This window comes from Amblyomma maculatum, chromosome 3 (assembly GCF_055883805.1).
Source record: "Amblyomma maculatum isolate TAMU_Amacu chromosome 3, ASM5588380v1, whole genome shotgun sequence".
Lineage (NCBI taxonomy): Eukaryota > Metazoa > Arthropoda > Arachnida > Ixodida > Ixodidae > Amblyomma > Amblyomma maculatum.
This window is the reverse complement of record NC_139346.1, coordinates 111,883,200-111,901,763: the sequence shown is the minus strand read 5'-3', so window position 1 is coordinate 111,901,763 and position 18,564 is coordinate 111,883,200. Positions and strand designations below refer to the sequence as shown.

General features: G+C 44.9%; 1 protein-coding gene across 2 annotated transcripts in view; it reads left to right on the top strand.

The window, feature by feature from the left end:
* The window catches only part of LOC146195702 (carbohydrate sulfotransferase 2-like), a 35,971-nt gene that overhangs the window by 8,131 nt on the left and 9,276 nt on the right, over positions 1 to 18,564 (top strand). For both annotated transcript variants that reach the window (XM_084597879.1, XM_084597878.1), the window contains one exon: positions 9,729 to 9,893. In XM_084597879.1, the coding sequence (XP_084454005.1) occupies positions 9,729 to 9,893 (165 nt within the window). The remainder of the gene's footprint in view (positions 1 to 9,728; positions 9,894 to 18,564) is intronic.

The window sequence follows — 18,564 nt, the reverse complement described above, 5'->3', positions numbered from 1 at the left end:
TGCATCATATCACGGGCTTATTCGCTAATTATTTTACGTTCTGAAGCTACGTGAGACACGGTACGGAAACTGTCTAATCGGGTGTACAGACCCGGTGTCGATCATGCGATTGGTGCGGGCAGGTAGAATTGGTTTTGGCTGATCCCGAGCGAAGTAGAACACATCCACACGTTTTACAAGAACTTCCATCAATATTCGGCTGGCATTGGTGGGTAGCGATTTGTTTATCATGGACAGGAACTGGCAATAGCTCATATCGGGATGTCTAGTTAAACGAGCAAAGCCACCACTGAGCGTAGCGATGTGGACAGTAAGGCGTTCTTTTCAAAGCCGGAGAGTTTCAAACCAAGCGGCAGTACGACAGATACATTGGAATGATTGACCGTCCGAAGCATGGCATGCTGCGCCACGCTGAAGAACGCTGCGGATCACCAATACATTTCTTTTCGCGCCGGCTAGGGAAGCGGTTTCCACCACAGCGACGAAGGCACTGGGAAACGCACCAGGGGACACAACTGGGACGAAGATAGCGGGCATAATCGGAACGACGGTATCTTCCAAAACAGAAAATGTCTGGGCAGTCCGCGGCGATTCTTTTAAAGGCCGACCGAATGCTAGAGCTTATTGAAATACCGCCACTGTTGAACGCAAGAGATGCGCCACATGGTTGTAAAAACGTAATTCCTAGGATAATGTTATGTGTAGAGCTCGGTAGCACCTTAAATTCAGTTCTGAACATGTCACCAGCGATCGCTACATTTATATAAATCCAAGCGGAACTCTCGATTCTCCTCGTACGCCCCGAAATATGACAGTTCGATCCCAACCAAACATAATTTTATGGCCGAGGCGATTCTTAAAATCTAATCGCACCATGGACAGTATTGCAGTATAGCACCAATATTGACTAAGGCCATAAAACAAACACCATCCACTAACACCTCCAAGTGGTTCTTTAGCATAACGAAAGGTAGAGGAATTAGAAACATCAATGACCTGGCGACCGCACCTCCATCGCCCGCACACATCAGTTTCCCGGTGGCGGCGAAGAACGGCGGGTAGAGGGCGATCGTCGGGAGCGGCGAGCAGATGTGAGACTGGTTAGAAGCTAGAGTCGTTTCGTAGTGGAGCGTAGCGGTAGGGGCCCGAATGGGGTGGAAAGGTGGTGTCAGGGACTGCTGGATTGACACTAGGCCGACGACTCGACCATTGGCACTGGTAACGAGGAACCTGTTTCCGGTGGTGGCAGATTCGAGATATGTGATCCAGTATACCACAGCGGTGGAAAAATGGTGGTTCGCTAGCACGGTCACGATAATAGTCCTCTTGAACAGGATCGAAGCGATCAACAAAGTCCAGCCGCTGGTGTCGTTGCGAAGGAGGTGGCGCACTGTAGTAGGAACGAGTTAGTGGAGCAGGGCCGTAGAAGTCATTCCGGTGTGCTGGGAAGGATGATTGGGACCGGTAGTACCCAAAAAAGAGGAGCGCTGGATCAGAGCTACCTGCAGGGAGCAGCTGTCCCAGAGAATGGCAATGCGGCTCACACCTCGATGCAAGGGGAGTTCACGAAAAAATTGTCGAATTATGTTGGGTAAATCGGAGGCTCATGTGAATGCACGTTTGCGACTGTGGTGACTAGGCAAGCAGCTGAACTTCGGGGCAATGCGGCGTAGCTTAACAGCTTCGAACGTGTGACAGTGTTTGATTGATTTATTTATTCAAGAACCTACAGCGCCCGCATGGGCATTATTGTAGGGGGCAAACATCGAAATAACATAAAATGTAGCAGAGTGCAACATAAAAAAAGAATGAATTGCTATAAGTAAAAACAATATGAGAATAAACAACGTAATCGCTCAAAAAAGTGAATATAGAGGCAGTAAGCTCGGCAAAAGGAGGAACTAAATATATCTTACAACATATACAGGATTGTGAATATTGACATTATAGCCTTATGAGCATGTAGAAGAAACACACAAGAAAATAAGTTCCATGACACTTATTTAAACAAGAACTTTGCTAAATCACTGCCGAAAGAGGATAGCGGTGCGCAGACCATCCCTTCCGGTAAGTTGTTCCAGTCATGAACTGTTTTAGGAAAAAAAAGGAATTTTTAAATACATTTATTCGACACTTGTATTTTCGGACTTTCGGGCTGACCTGTAGGTAGGATCAAATATATATTCTTTTTTTTTTGTAAACCGGTTGCACCTGTAAAAGATGCTGTGATTGGTGTATGCTCCCGAGCATACGCCAATCGGGAGGCGCACAACGACCGGGGAACTGGACGCAGTCACTAGATGCTACGGAGCCATCCTTGAGCATCAATGAGCCTTAAGGAGGATCTACCCACCTCCCCACGAATACTTTAATAGAGAGCAGTCGGTTGCTTGGAGACAGCCACAGACAAAAACATGCCCTTATCTGCGTCTACCCCACAACATGTGAGAATAAATGCCAACTATGGGGGGAACTTCCTCACTCTACCATGTTACATGGACGTGTCAGAAAACACAGGTGGCGCCAATAGACAGCACACCAACACCGGAGTAGTGGGAGGCTGCGCTGTCCTGCTCGACGCCTGATGATCAGCTCAAGCTGATCGACAGAGCGCAGAAGACGGCTAAGGCCACTGGGGCCCTGGACTGTGGGCCCCACCTGCGCCGAGAGAATCGCCTTTGTCTAAATAACGTTTTGCTGTTCCGTTCTTGGACGCATTTGAGCCGCTCTTGGCGGCATTGCAATAATTCACAGTGAGGCAACAAACTAACGCCACCTCTATGAAGATGCACTTGCGCCTCTGTGTAGTGATGCAGTGGAATTCCCGAGGCCTGCACGGTTGCCTGAGCGACTTCTGAGAGCGATCACAGAAGTACCGCTCTCCTGTGATTGTGATCTGTGAGCTCAACATTCGGGCTGCTTTCCGCATTTCTGGATATGTTCTGATATGATCTCGAGAAGCAGACGAAAGAAGCAAAGTGCTGGTTTATGTACGCCAAGGCATTGCACAAGTCTGCCATGCCTTAGAGCACCAGAACACTAATCCCTACATTTGTTTGACATTAAATCTGAAAGGATGAGTCTTTTCTGTAATTGGCATTTATATACCACTGAGAGATGGCTTGGACGAGTCATATCTATTTTAAACAATCCGGTGTTGTGCACCTGCTCGTATTATTATGGGTGAGGTTAATGCTCACCACCCCCAGTGGGGTAGTGCCATAATGAGCAATTGAGGAAGAGATCTGGCAGACTTTGTGCGTACGCAGGATCTCGTCAATGTAAACGTCGGCTCACCGACGTTTCTACGCAGAAAAATCTAGCAGATTCTTGGATGTGGCGTTTGTTTCCAGAAGCCTTCATCCTTCTGTTTCTTGGTGCAGTGATGTGGAAACAGATGGAAGTAATCACATAACAACGTACGTATGCATCAAGTGGTTCGCGCCTGCCACTTCGCCTCGTGTGCAATACACGGACTAGCCCACCTTTAGGGTATCTGTGGGGGCTTCCAGTGTAGATCTGCAGTCACCATCTCAAATAGAAGACCTCATTACTTCCTCTCTCATCGGAACACTCACTAGGCTTGTGTGCCGGCGTCAGTGTCCAGAATCGACGTAGAATTCGAGCGGCTTCGCGCGATTCGTCGGCGAGCTGAAAGGAAGTGCATAAGAACTAAATCCGCGTACGATCTCGCATTTTCACGCCGAGCTCAACGAAGCGTTTTGCGCCACCTGGCGAGGTTAGGACGACAACGTTGGAGACAGTTCTGCTCATCACTGGATCCCCGTAAGCCACTGTCGCGTATCTGGCATGTTGCGAGAATCGTGCGCACACCTCCGCAAGAAAGGCATACTTTTCGTCCCCTGGCCCTTTAGCAACGCCGAAAATGAGGTTGACGTAGCTGAAGATTTTTGTAAAATGGTTATGGGGGCACAAACCAGGCACAGTCACCAATTTGAGAGGTTTGTGCGCCACCATCGGCGAATGATAAATACGACTTGCCCTTTTCAATATCTGAATTAGACGCTGCTCTTGCTTCTTGTGGGCATTCATCTGCACCTGGTCCTGACGAGATTACTTATTCAACCTTATCAAACCTAGGCAAGGATAGTCGAACGGCGCTACTTAATTACTTCAGTGATATATGGGCTTCTAGTGCTGTTCCTGAACACTGGAAGGTTAGCTGCCTGGTTGCTGTTTTGAAGCCTGGAAAGCCCCCTCTCGAACGTGCCTCATGCCGGCCAGTTGCCCTACAAGCTGTGTCGGAAATGGTATAGAGCGAATGGTGCTGGTAAGACGAGTGGTTTCAAGAGAGTAATGACCTTTATCCAAATATGATGACTGCTTTCGCCGGGGACGCTCTGCCATCGACTACGTCATCGACCTTGTGGCGACAGTAGAACAAGAAGAGCGTCACCGCCGACTAGTTGCTGCTGTCATTTTAGATATAAAGGGAGCTTACGACAACGCCCTCTATGATGCTATTCTTGATGGACTTGAGGTCGTCGGAGTTGGTGGCCGTCTGTACTTGTGGATTGGGAGCGGTCTCAGTGGCCACTCTGTTTACGTGACTACGCCTCATGAAAATACTACCCGCTTCAGGTCGGTCGTGGCATTCCACAGGGAGGATTCCTCAGCTCAACTTTATTTAACGTTGCACTAATTGGCCTGGGGAGTGAACTGCCAACTAACATCCATAAGTGCATTTGGTGAAGATATCTGAACCTGGGCTTCTGGTTCGACGCGGCCACAACTACGGGCGAGATTACAACGAGTTGTGTCATCGACATCGATGTACTTACGGTGTTAATGTTTGTTTTTAGCGGCAGAACAGTGTGCAGCGGTCGAATTTGGTGGCAAATGTGTCAGCCGCTACCAAATTACTCTTCATGGAGTCGTAATACCGTACCTTTCAAGGCACAGATTCTTGGGAGTAATTATTGATCATCGACTATCTTGGTCGAAACATATTATTAATATGGTGAAGAAAAGGCTAATCAATTTTTGCTATGTACTTCGTTTCATAGCTGGCATCAAATGGGGTCCAACTGAGAGTTCCTTACTACGGCTTTACAAGACTCTGTTTGTTGGCTACATCCGATACAGTCTGCCAGTACCCTCTAATATGAGCGTTTCCTGCATGTGGAGTTTAGAGAGCGTGCAAGCGTAGACACTGAAAATGTGCCTTGGGCTGCTCAGATGCACCTCTAACAAAGGCAAAAGTGAAGACGCACATGCTCGCCCAATATTCATATACTTGTCACACGAACCACTTCGTGTATATTTACGAGCATTTACAAAACACCGTTTTCACCCACTGAGCAAGATTCTGGACGAGCGGCCGGACTGCAGTGTTACAAGTGCACTCCTCTGCCATCAGTCGGAAGTACCAACAAAATATGTCGTCCCATATCGTCCCGCTCAACTACCATGCGTGATGGATAAACCTTTGGGGCACCTTCGTGTTCCTGGGATACTAAAAAAATGAATGGTGCCACTTAGTGGTCTCAAATAACTTATTCTGGTGCACATCTGGTCAGACTATCCTAATTATATTCACGTATAAACTGACGGATCTGTGTCAGCACAGGCATCCGCTGCAGCTGTGGTCATACCAGATCAGAAAAGGACTCCACATTTCCTTTCGGAACATACTTCTACATCAACCGCTGCTGAACCTGTAGCCATTCGGGAATGTATTCGCTACATATGTAGGAACCACCTCAAAAATGGTGTATATAAACGGATTCAAATGATACATTACAAATTTTGCAAATTTTCTTATGCCACGCTGCCTACCAGCCCCTGGCACTAAACATTATGAAGCTCCTCACATCTACCTAACTGCAAGGCCACATGATAATGTTTGAATAGATCCCTGCCCACTGCGGGCTCCATGGAGATGAACAGGCTGATGGTGAAGCGAAAAGGGCACTCAGCAATAGCCTCCAAAAAGCTGTGCTTTTTTCAAGAGCGGATACGATGTGCCTTATTATGAACTTATGTAGAAGGCTACAGCAGCTTACTGGGTCCAGCCAGACGCCCGACACATTATTCAAAAACGGCTCGATCGAACATTGAAATTTTATGTTCCGCGTGATATTCAGCGTCATCAGGTATGTTTGCTACATAGACTTCCAATAAACATGGTTTTCACGCGCAGGTACTTACATTTAACTGGATAGGTAGACTCGCCGGAATGTTCAACTTGTGGCGTCCAGAGACTGCGGACCATATATTATTGGTGTGGCCATTGTATGCGAACGAAAGGCCTCTGTCGGAGGAACTGCAGCTCAGCACTTGGCAGGACAAGGGGAAGGGTGTCCAGGCAGCCCGACTCTTTGCCGTTTTTTGTGCGCCACTGGACTTGAATCGCGCTTGTAAAGCAAGCTGCCGTGTCTGTATTTATATGCCATTTATATTTCATATGCCTTCTCTCCCATAGTCACCCATCATCATCTTTCTTCTCCCCTTCCCCAGTGCAGTGTAGCAGACCAGATTTTAATCATTCCGGCCAACCTCTCTGCGTTTCCTATCTATCTATCTATCTATCTATCTATCTATCTATCTATCTATCTATCTATCTATCTATCTATCTATCTATCTATCTATCTATCTATCTATCTATCTATCTATCTATCTATCTATCTATCTATCTATCTATCTATCTATCTATCTATCTATCTATCTATCTATCTATCTATCTATCTATCTATCTATCTATCTATCTATCTATCTATCTATCTATCTATCTATCTATCTATCTATCTATCTATCTATCTATCTATCTATCTATCTATCTATCTATCTATCTATCTATCTATCTATCTATCTATCTATCTATCTAATCTATCTATCTATCTATCTATCTATCTATCTATCTATCTATCTATCTATCTATCTATCTATCTATCTATCTATCTATCTATCTATCTATCTATCTATCTATCTATCTATCTATCTATCTATCTATCTATCTATCTATCTATCTATCTATCTATCTATCTATCTATCTATCTATCTATCTATCTATCTATCTATCTATCTATCTATCTATCTATCTATCTATCTATCTATCTATCTATCTATCTATCTATCTATCTATCTATCTATCTATCTATCTATCTATCTATCTATCTATCTATCTATCTATCTATCTATCTATCTATCTATCTATCTGTCTGTCTGTCTGTCTGTCTGTCTGTCTGTCTGTCTGTCTGTCTGTCTGTCTGTCTGTCTGTCTGTCTGTCTGTCTATCTATCTATCTATCTATCTATCTATCTATCTATCTATCTATCTATCTATCTATCTATCTATCTATCTATCTATCTATCTATCTATCTATCTATCTATCTATCTATCTATCTATCTATCTATCTATCTATCTATCTATCTATCTATCTATCTATCCATCTATCCATCTATCCATCTATCCATCTATCCATCTATCTATCTATCTATCTATCTATCTATCTATCTATCTATCTATCTATCTATCTATCTATCTATCTATCTATCTATCTATCTATCTATCTATCTATCTATCTATCTATCTATCTATCTATCTATCTATCTATCTATCTATCTATCTATCTATCTATCTATCTATCTATCTATCTATCTATCTATCTATCTATCTATCTATCTATCCAGCATTTCATTGAACGAATAATTGTTCACCGGCGTTCTGTAATTAGTCTACCGGAAAGGAAAGCAAAGGCGCTGTATCTGTCACTCGCGGAATCCAAATATCATCTTCACGGTAGACAAGGAAAATTAGAAAGAGCGTTTCACGATTCATTCATATATGTTGCCTTGTGTGTCTTTTCTGAAGTTTTGGTAAGAGTTTCGTGTTATGTCGTATGACAAAGCTAGGCAATAAAGAAACAAAATTCGTGGCGTGGCGTAATTGGTAAACCGCTTGGCTGGGGATCCAAGAGATGGAGGTTCGATTTCCGGTGGAGACAAGGTTTATTAAATTATTTTTAACTCCTGCTGTCGAAAGCGTAACACTTCTGCTGACAACCTTCTGTCGACAGTGATGAGGCAATAGAGGGTTTTGCCTTAACAGCCTATGAAAGGTACAACCACTGGTGGCAGGCTAGCCCCCGCCGCATATGGCGGGGACCTTCCAGTCCCGCGTTAACATTTTGCGCGCTTTAATAAAATGCTTGAGGCTGCACAATTCTGAGCGTTACATTATGCAGCCTAAAGATTTTATTAAAGCGCCGCCCCGCCACATATGGCGGGGACCTTCCGTTCGCGCGTTAACATTTGGCGCGCTTGAATAAAATGCTTGAGGCTACGCAATTCTGAGACGCAGCCTAAGGCAATTCTATTAAAGCGCACATAATGTTAACGCGCTACTTCAGCCATTCAACGCATGTTCAAGTGTTCTCTTCTTTTTGGTATCACTTGTGCGCCACACCACGCATCGTCCTCAGCCGCAAACTCTGGTTTGTTTCGGTTCATAGCTTCGCGGTTTGGAATTGGTTGCACATGGGAGTTTGAAATCAACATATTAAAAGACGTGGCGCAAATATACGACAAAGAATTATGACTTGGCAACATAACAAAATTATTATGAATATTCTCGAAGTTGCCTTTTAAAACCACGAAGTGGACAGATTGCTTTCGGAGCCCCTCAGTAAACACCTTTTTCCCCTAATTTCGTTCAATAATATTTTATTTCGTTCTTTACGGCGCCGTTCTTACCTCTGCACCATGTGCGACAGCTACTGTGCTTTTGGTTTGATCAAAAACATTTTTTCAAGTTCAAGTTCAAGACAACTTTATTGCTGTCGATGTAGAGGCCCCTCCGCTCCCTCAGTAAGACCCTAGGGGGCCTCTAATGTAGAGGGAGCCCTGCAGTGGGACGTTTTTCGCAAAGCGTCCCGTGCCAGACGGATTACTCGAGCTTGCTGCTCCAGAGACCGGGTCCGGAGGAGAGGTTTGCAGGTTTCTTTCTCTCTAATTCCATCAATATACGCCCGGGAGAAATGGGGCCTTCCAAATTTAGATGATTCTGATTGGCTATTATCCGGCATTTGGTGCAGAAATTTGGAGGCTTCTCTCTCTCCCCGTATAAATAAGATGAAAAGAATCGGTTAGTTTGTCATTTTCTCCAGTCTCTGCACTCGCTAGGTTTGAGAGACCGATGTGGAGGTGGGAGGTCTAATCTTTCATTCCTGTGTGCAGCCGTCATTTCCGTGTACATGATGACGCAGCGAGCGGACGGTTACTTCAAGTTTCAAAGGGTGCTCAAATGCATGCACCTATAAGAACTGCTGCCCCTTTCACAATTATTAAATGCCCACGCATATGATGTAGTACCAATCCATTATATGGTGTTTTGTACCCCGACTCAGCTACCACCAACACGGGTGTACATGCAGGGCAAGCCGTAACCTTTATGGACAGGCGAATCAGAAGCGGTCCTGCATCTCATGTGCTCTGGCAAGGTAGTAAAATACAGTGTCCGCCACAAAGGCACAAGGAATTTGACGATGCTGTTATGCCGAGGAGCCAACAGGCACCCCAGCTGTAATATGTGTGTAGTGAGTGGTGCACCCGCTATTTACGCACGTGCACTCAAGTCACTGACATTTCTGTGGGGCGTGCGTGTGGTGAGCGGCCTGTCACTTTTCTGCTTGATATCCTTTATAGAGCCTTGGAGGTACAGTGTTTGACGCTGTTATCGCATTGTTTCTTTTTTTTTTTTTTTACAGATGAGCTCGGCTGCATGGTGGCTTTGAAGTTCCGGAGCGTCGGCTATGTGCTGCTCGCCATGAGTTTCTTTTTGCTCTTTTACACAGCTTTTACTGGCAAAAACAACACAAAGTCGAAACACTGCGAGTGCCTACTGAGTGAGGATTCGACAGAAAAAACGCAAGGTAACGTGTTTTTGGCCTTCATGAGGATATGGTCTTTTTAATGTGCTGACATGATTAGAAAAACTTTCACTTGGCGAGAAACAACGTTCAGCTGCAACGCAGCAGAAGAAAACAAGTAGCAGTGGTTTAGCTTGTGGTTAAACCTGCAGTTACGCCAGAGCTATCTGCATGGCTATGCTTAGGTTAGGATTGAAAGTAAAGACATGGCTTTTGCACAAGTAGTTTACTATATGGTTTCAGTCTATGCATCCCATAGAGGGCACCTTTGACCCCTTAAGTGCGATGAGGCGGAAGCACCTGCAGCGCGGTGGAAGTCCTCCGCTACTGTTCTTCTATTTTCACTCCCGCCTTCCTCATTTTCCTTACTATTCGGTTAAGGTGTCCGTGAAGACGGACAGATACAGCACCTGTTCTCACCTGTAAATAAATTTGAGACGGTAATGATGGCTGCTTCACTTAGTCTGCTTCTATATGCTGAGGTGCGGCGTTCGAGGCACCGCCAAATGAATGTAGCAGCATGGAGGCCTGGATCGAATACCCGGCGGGGTTAAATTCGCCTGGTGACGTCATCACAAGTCGTTACGTCACTATGTGATGACGTCATAGCCAGCCATTATCATTACTCATGACTATTGAGTGATAACTAATGACTGATTAGCACTAGTTATACACTAGTTAGTCCCAATTCAATCCAAACCTGTTTCATCTAATCTTGTGCAATCCTGTCCAATGGGGAGTACACGCTCAGCTAAAATGCTCCGCTGACTAGCCTATCATCACTACTATTATCCTCTTGTTAGAGAAGGAGAATTAAGATTCGCTATTCCCGATCCCGGTTTTGGCGCTTGAATTTTCTTAACTGTCTTGAATACATCTGTCCCAGGGCCTTCACTGTGTATGGCCCTGTACAAGGTTTCTTGGAAGACAGTATCACACAGATTGCGGTACAACTTCTTCTATTTACACCAAACAAATATTCCGGAGAGAACCTAGCTGAAATAAATCTAACACTCTCGATCACCTCCCTTTAATATCCAGAAATCCCACACGCTACTTCTTCGGCAGAGACAGCAAACTCAGGCAATAGGCGCCGCAGCCTAGCTTGGCAGACGGTGCGCAAGAATGAGCAGAAAACATTGCGAAAAAACAAAAATCGATTGATCACCTGGCTTAAAAAGAGACGGTGTGTTGTTGTGGTGGCTGTAGAAAGAAGGGAATGAATATGCACGGGCCTGCTACTGGCTCTGTAGCTGAGCCACCTCCGCTGCCTCGTGCGGATAGAATAGAGAAAGCAAAGAAGAAAGAAAACGAAGAGAGAGAGAGAGAAAGACGCGTGCCGCAACAGCCGTAAAAAGAGATGCCTGAACCTCTAATCCCTATCTCTAACCCGCCGGTACAGATTCGTCCTGCTGCAGCGTTCCCATTCCGCCGCCCAAATGAAAACAGCACAAATCCCGTGAAGCTTTTGTAATAGTAAGGTTGAATGTTGGGCGAGTTGAATCTGGTTCATTTTGTAGGTAGCGCGAAAAAACGAGGACCAAGAGCAGAAGGACACAACACGAGTGCTCGTGTTGTGTCCTATTCTTGTCCTTGTCCTTCTACGTCTTGTCTTTCTACTCTTGGTCCTCGTTTTTTCGCGCCACCTACAAAATGAGCTTTTGTAAGTTTAAACGCGAACAATGCAACACTTCAAATGCGTACCATAGTTTGCTGACGAAAAAAAGTATTACATGCAGTTGCTTGCTGTGCAGCGTGACGTTCAATATTGTAACCGACCATTGTTCACTCTGTTGGCTGCAGATCTTTCGAGAACCTTGAGGTCGCCTCGCATGCTGGGTCATCCGGTTAAAAGAATAGGACTTCGCCGTGGTTTACAAAAGCGGTATGCGTCATGCAGAGGCAGGTTGTCTTTCTAGTATGCCAGTGGCCACGACCGAATCCGACACCGATGATTTCGACAATTATATAACGACCCTCGAACCGGCGTTCCCCGACCCAAAGGTTTTCAACACAGAACAGCAAAGGGACAAGGGCCTGCAGCCTCTCGTTACGGTCACCCAAGCCAGAGGAGCGACAAGCCGTTTTTGAGTGCGTGATGACCTCCTATGGAAAAAGAGTTACTCCCCTGTCGGCCAGCGATACCTACTCGCAGTTCCCAACACGCGTTGTTCTGACGTATTAGGTGTAATGCACGATGATCCGACTTCTGGGCATCTAGGATCGCTTCGAACACTCCACTGTGCTCAAGAAAGATTCCATTGGCCCAAAATGCGTTCGATGATTGAGCAATACATTGCCAGTTGCAAGCATTGTCAACGCCACAAACGGCGCACCACAGCTACATCTAGCCTGATACACCCTGTGAAGACCCCAACAGATCCGCTCACTCAAGTATGTCATGACCTTATGGGTTTGTTTCCGAGGTCCTTGGGTGGAAATCACTGGATTGTAGTTGGAGCGAACTATCTTACAAGTTACTGTGAAACCGCCGCTATTCCATCTGTTACATGTCACTTTTCCTGCAGCACTCAATAATCTAGCTACACGGACCGCCAGCAATTGTAATCACAGATTGGGGCCATGAATTCACAGCTGGTGTTGTTGGGAAGCTCATGCGTTTGTACTTCGTAACTTTCCGATACTCAACAACATACTATCCCCAGACAAATGACTCGACTAAGCGCGTTAAGAGAACACTTATCAACATGTTAGCCATGTATGTAGATGCAGGAAAAAAAGAACTTGGACACAATACTACCCTTAAATACATATGTGTTTAATGCCGCCACGCATGAGAAGTCTGGGTACAGCCCATTCTTCTTGCTGTATGCCAGACCATCACGATACTCACTGGATACTATCCTGCCTCTCTCAAGTTGTGAAGATCCCTGGCTAGCTTCGACCCTCTGTCTCGCTGAAGAAGCTCGGAGAATCGCCCGCTTACGGTCTAGTCTTCACAGGACACTCCAAAGCACGATATGATGCCAGTCACCGGCGTGTCACATAATCTATTGATGATTTAGTCTGGCTGTGGCGTCTAATTCAGCGCCGCGGCCTACATCAAAATCTTTTGGGGCACTATGAAGGTTTTCATCGCTCAAACGGATCATTGACTTAACCTATTGCTGCATCAGGTCGTCGGTCTGTGAAAACTGAACTGTGTCACGTTGCCCGTTAGAAGTCATCGGCCTCGCATGACCCAGAAACACGCTAAGAGAGCTTCGGGTGAGTAGGGGGGAAATGTAATGCTACTGACTAGGATGAGGTATTGTGCGTTATAAAAGAAGAAAAAAGAGAAGAGGAAGAAGAGACGGGGAGGGGGCGGGTTGGAGCAGCAGGCCTCGATTTGTTACTCCCATCTGTATTGTAAACACCCCTCTGTTATTTCATCGTACCAATATATATATATATATATATATATATATATATATATATATATATATATATATATATATATATACATATACATATACCCATACCCATATTTATTCCAGATGGATTCGTTTTCATAGCGTAGTGGTTTGATTGATGGATTCCGTTACAATAATTCCTACGAAACTGCATGCATGTATTTATTACTACAAATAAAGTAACAAGGATGACGTTATAGAAATTAAGATTATTGAGACAAGACAATAACTATAACGAATATGAATCTTAAACGCGTCGGGCCACATTTGAGTGCTGCAGAAGTGGACGCCAGTGGAATTCCAACTGCAAATGTGTCATAAGTTTTGAGATAATAAATTTCTGCCATAAATATACGACACCCGCTTTAACTGAATGTCACGACTGAATTAACGACTCTCGTCTACGGTTGCCTTGCAGATCTTCATTCTACGTACCTGGTCTTTGAGACTTGCTTAATGACTAATTCCTGAATTTGTGCCTCTCTCAATAAACATTGGTTGGAAGTACTCAGATCTCATTTATGTAATAAGGGAGTAATTACTCACTGACATTCACCCAAGCGCAGCCATACGGCAACAAAGGAAAGCTATACAGCTTTCTCAGAAGCTTCGTAGTTAATGACAAATTCTTCCTGATCCGGTGCGGTAAGGCGAAAACCCATGCTACGACTTTTTTTCACTCATTTGCTACGTTTAGACTGATTTGGATAATTCCTTTCTCTTCTCTTGCTCCTTTTTTTCTTTCTGCACGCTTTTTTGCAGAATTTTGTCGTATATTGGACAAATTCGCCGTCGATGGCTGTTTGTGCGCCTGCACACTATGTCGACATGCTTGGCTATTTTGGCGTCTAGTTTACATTGTGGCTGTATTTTATTAAGTAATTATTGCACATCAACGGCATTTTGCAGGAAAAGACGCACTTTTCTACTTCTACCTCAGATAAACATTCGTTTACTCAACATTCTATTCACATGTCAAGAATTACAATTGTGACATCCATCGCGGACGCACAAATTCGGTCGACACTCATAGGCTATAAATGTGTTCGGCATAAAGTATTCCTCTCTCCCATCCGACATAGATACGCCGCCCAGCAGCAACCGAAGCCGTATACGAGCGCATTCGCTTAGTATAGAGTTAGCGTGTTTGAATAGGCATCGAAGAGTCACGGAGGGTTCGACTTCATCTCTCCATCTTGTGCCGGAGGAACTTCCCATGTGGGCAGCTCTTGAAATCTCGACCATGTCATCCAGACATGTTATGTTATCTAAGCATGTTAGTACGAAAGGTAAAGCGCAGCAATACTAGTGAGAACACCTTTATGAGGAATGGCAACGATATTATCTTCAGATAAGCATATTAGGGAAGGCATTATGATAAATATACCTCTTAGATTATTTGGCTGCAGATATATAATCACTACTGTTCGACACTTATGTAAAATCTCAGCATCGATGATGCCAGCGCCTCCAGCTATAAAATAAAAAAGATCACGTTTCATGTTGTCATGCGGTGTTTCATCAAGCACGCCGTTATTGTTACTAGAAAATACATTATTTTGCTAATTAAAGCAACCTTAGAAAGCATAAAATATCGTGATATGCAAAAATAAAAAATTATGTCGGCCACGTTCTAGATTTCGCTTGGGGCTTTATTTGGCTCCGTGCTTTTTAAGCGGAGTGATATTTGCTGTCTTCTGTTCAAAAACAAACAAACAAATTTTTTTTGCTTATTCGCAACATTCTGCAAGCACATCTGTCATACTTTTTTTAAACCACCCAACAGCTTTCTGCGGCACGAGACGAAAATAGGCATACTGATATTTCAGAGAATTTCCATCGTATACTAATTAGAGCTAGATTAATCAGGTTTTGGTTCGCAATTTTCCAATTACTGTTAGCGAAAATGAGCAAATTTATGAAGGTCGCAAGGAGGAAGAGGAAAATTTATTCAAAGCACTATTAACCGTCGAGAATTTTCTAGACCAGGGTCCCTACGGCCAACTAGTCTTTCAGTTGGTTAGAGGCTAACTAAGCCCGCCACGTTGGGGGAGGAGGGTATAGAGAGTGAGGTGACTGAATTACATCAGGGCAGGAAAATATGCAATGTTCTAAGTTTGCATAGTGTTGAAAACAATTCGAGCACGTGGGGGAAGGTCTAATTCGGTATAGAAAGGGTCGCGCAGGAGTAAGGAGTGTATTTAGTTGTATTTGTCAAAGAATGAGTATTTGCGTAGTAGTGAGATATTTATCAGTGAGAGAAAATGTACAGAGGGTTTCCTCAATGTTTTCGTACTGAATGTGGATTTCGTTTTGTTATGAAGAGTAGAGTAGTTGTAGGCTAACCAAGAGGGTTCTGCTTAAGTTGAGCACAACCCAGAGGACTATGGAACGAAAAATGGTAGGGACAACATTGAGAGATAGGAAGCGTGCAGAATGGGTCAGAGAAATAACTCAAGTTACTGGCATTCTAGTGGAAATCAAGAAGAAATGGGCATGGACAGGACATGTAGGGCGAAGAGAGGATAACCGATGGTCACTTAGGGTAACAAACTGGATTCTAAGTAAAGGAAAGCAAAGCAGGGGGCGTCAGAAAGCTAGGTGGGCGGATGAGGTTAACAAGTTCTCAGGGGTCAAGTGGATGTAGCTAGCACAGAATCGGGTTAATTGGAGCAATATGGGAAAGGCCTTCACCCTGCAGTGGGTATAGTCAGGCTGATGATGATAATGCTATAATATACCCTGAAGAGTTAGGGGGGTGGCTGTGCGACGTCTTGAATACTGGCGACTACTGGCAGGGTCCTAAGAGTCGCTGTAGGAGGAGGATCTATGTAAAGACCGAGGGTATGCGTCACTAACTCGCTGCAGCTGTCAATTGGCAAGCAGCCGCTCCTACTTTAGTTCGTGATGCATCTGTGTAGACGATGGTGGAATCAGTAGTGTTAACGTGATTGTAAACGCGAGCGGGACAAGTATCGGGTGCAACATTTTTTGAAAAGGGGGTTACTTTGAGGTTATCCGAGAGCGAGGAAGTAGGTGTAATGATTGGGAGGTCGATAGGTTTGAGTGCAACTTGCTGCAGTAACCAATGTCTTTGTTTGGTGCTAGAAAGACGTGCCGTTTGCCGGTCTTGATGTTGCCGTATGAAGTCTCCCAGGAGCAAGAACAGCCCCGTAGAGTATCAGCGCTCTGTGGACGTATGTACAGGGACGTTAAGGACCGCCTTGTGCAGTATATATAGCGCAGCCTTAATCTGACGCTTTTGGCGAGACGTTAGAGTAAGGTAGGAAGTTATATATAGAATTGTGCGGAGCGCTAATGCGTGGACAAGCTGCATGACTTGATTCTCGCGTAGCCCTGCGTGCTTATTGATAATGCGGCGAACTAGATGTGTAAGCTGATTGCCAACTTTAACGGTTTTAGAAACATTGGCCTGATTAGTTGACTCATGGTTATGAAGTCCAAGGACCCGGCAGGGCGCTACGCGAAGGATGGGGTTACCTGCCATTGTGAGATTGATTACACGGTTATGATGGCATTGATAGCGTGTTTTTTATATCAGCAGCATTAACGATTTTTCAGGTGCGGGAAGTAGCCCTACTTTGTCAAGATAACTAGCGACTGCATCGATACCTTGCTGTGAGGTATCACTGTTGCTAGGGTATTGCTGCTGCTGCTCTACTGCTCCAGGAGACCTGGATGTGCAACAAAGAGTAAGGTCGCTTGGGATAGACGCTAGAGTGCGAGATAGGGGAGCCATTCTAAGGCTACAAAGGCTGGTTGACAGAATAGCACCCTGTGGAGTATCACTTGTCAGGGGGAAAGGATCAGAGACAGAATCAAGGACACGGAACTTGGCCGTTAGGTGGCGGAGCAATGCAGTGAGGTAGCCGTACATATGGACCAGAACTAGTAGAGGCCAGGAGGTTTAAGAGTGCATCATGGGAAAGGTTCAAAGGCCTTATGCACATCAAGGGCCACTATGGCTTGGTTCTGGGAAGAAGGTGGAGGGTCAAATTCGTGTGTGAGGAGAAAAAAAGAGGTCCTGAGTGGACACACCTTTTCGGAAGCCATTTGTTTGAGGGAGAAAGAAATCTGTGAATTCTAGATGAGCCTGGAGCCGATTGAGCACCATCCGTTCCACGGTCTTTCAAAGGCAGGATGTTAAAAAAACCGGGCGGAGGTTTTGAAGCCCACTTTTTCTTTCTGGCTTTGGCAGTAGGGTTATAAGTTATTGTTTCCAAGATAATAGAAGGGTGAATTCTTCCTAGTGTACGTTTGTAGTGCTCAGAAAATGTTCTTTGTCGTTGAAAGAGAGGTTTTGAATGAGGCAGAATGTATTCTGGTCCTTACCGGGTCAGACTTTCGTTTTAGCTGCTCTAGCGCCCAGTCAAGATCCCAGAGGGTAAGCGGCTCATCAAGTTCTGCATTGGAAGCACAGTTGTACTGAGGATATACAAAACTGCGCAAAAAAGACGGGACAAGAAGAACAAAGAGGCACACACGAAGCGCAGACCTCGCAGTGCCTCTCTGTTCTTCTTGTCCCGTCTTTTTTGCGCAGTTTTGTATTTCCTTACGACATGAACCGACTAGCCCAACATCACATTTTACTTCAGTACTGAGGATGAAGGCTAGGTAGGACAGGAGAAAAGTAAAGATCGCGGAGTCGGTTTGGTAAGGAATCCGTGCCTAGTAGCGAATAGTACTTCTTGATAGTGGTAACAGGAGCCGGCTGAGGCCCGAGGAGTTCTTTTACTGCCAGGTTCGTTTTTTATTTAGCGTGCAGTGGATGGTGTTACAAATTTTGCTCTATTGATTTGCATCAAGTGTAACGCAGTGTTGTTTAACCTGTAACGTCCATTTGGTGACACGCTTAGACAGGCGGGAATTGTTGGGCTGAGTGCGAAGGGTGCGCAAGAGTTGTTTCCGCCGCTTCCAGATGCGTACAAGGTAAGGGTCCAGATTATATGAGGGGGCTGAAGTGGAGCTCTTCTGCGTAGCTAATTTCTGGGACTATATGAGTACTTTTGTCCTGCTTTGAAGTCTGCAAGTAGCATGAAAAGTGTCGCGAATAGTGCGAACGGTACTCCAATTTGTGTGGGACATTTTACGTTTAGGTGGATAGGTACAGCGAGGGACAGTGATTTGAATAATGTAATGGTCGCTTAGCAGTTTTTCATCTGTAACCTGTCAGGTAGCATCTCGCAGTCCACGAACCAATGTGAGGTCTTGCATGGTGGATTGTGGATGGCTGTAACTTT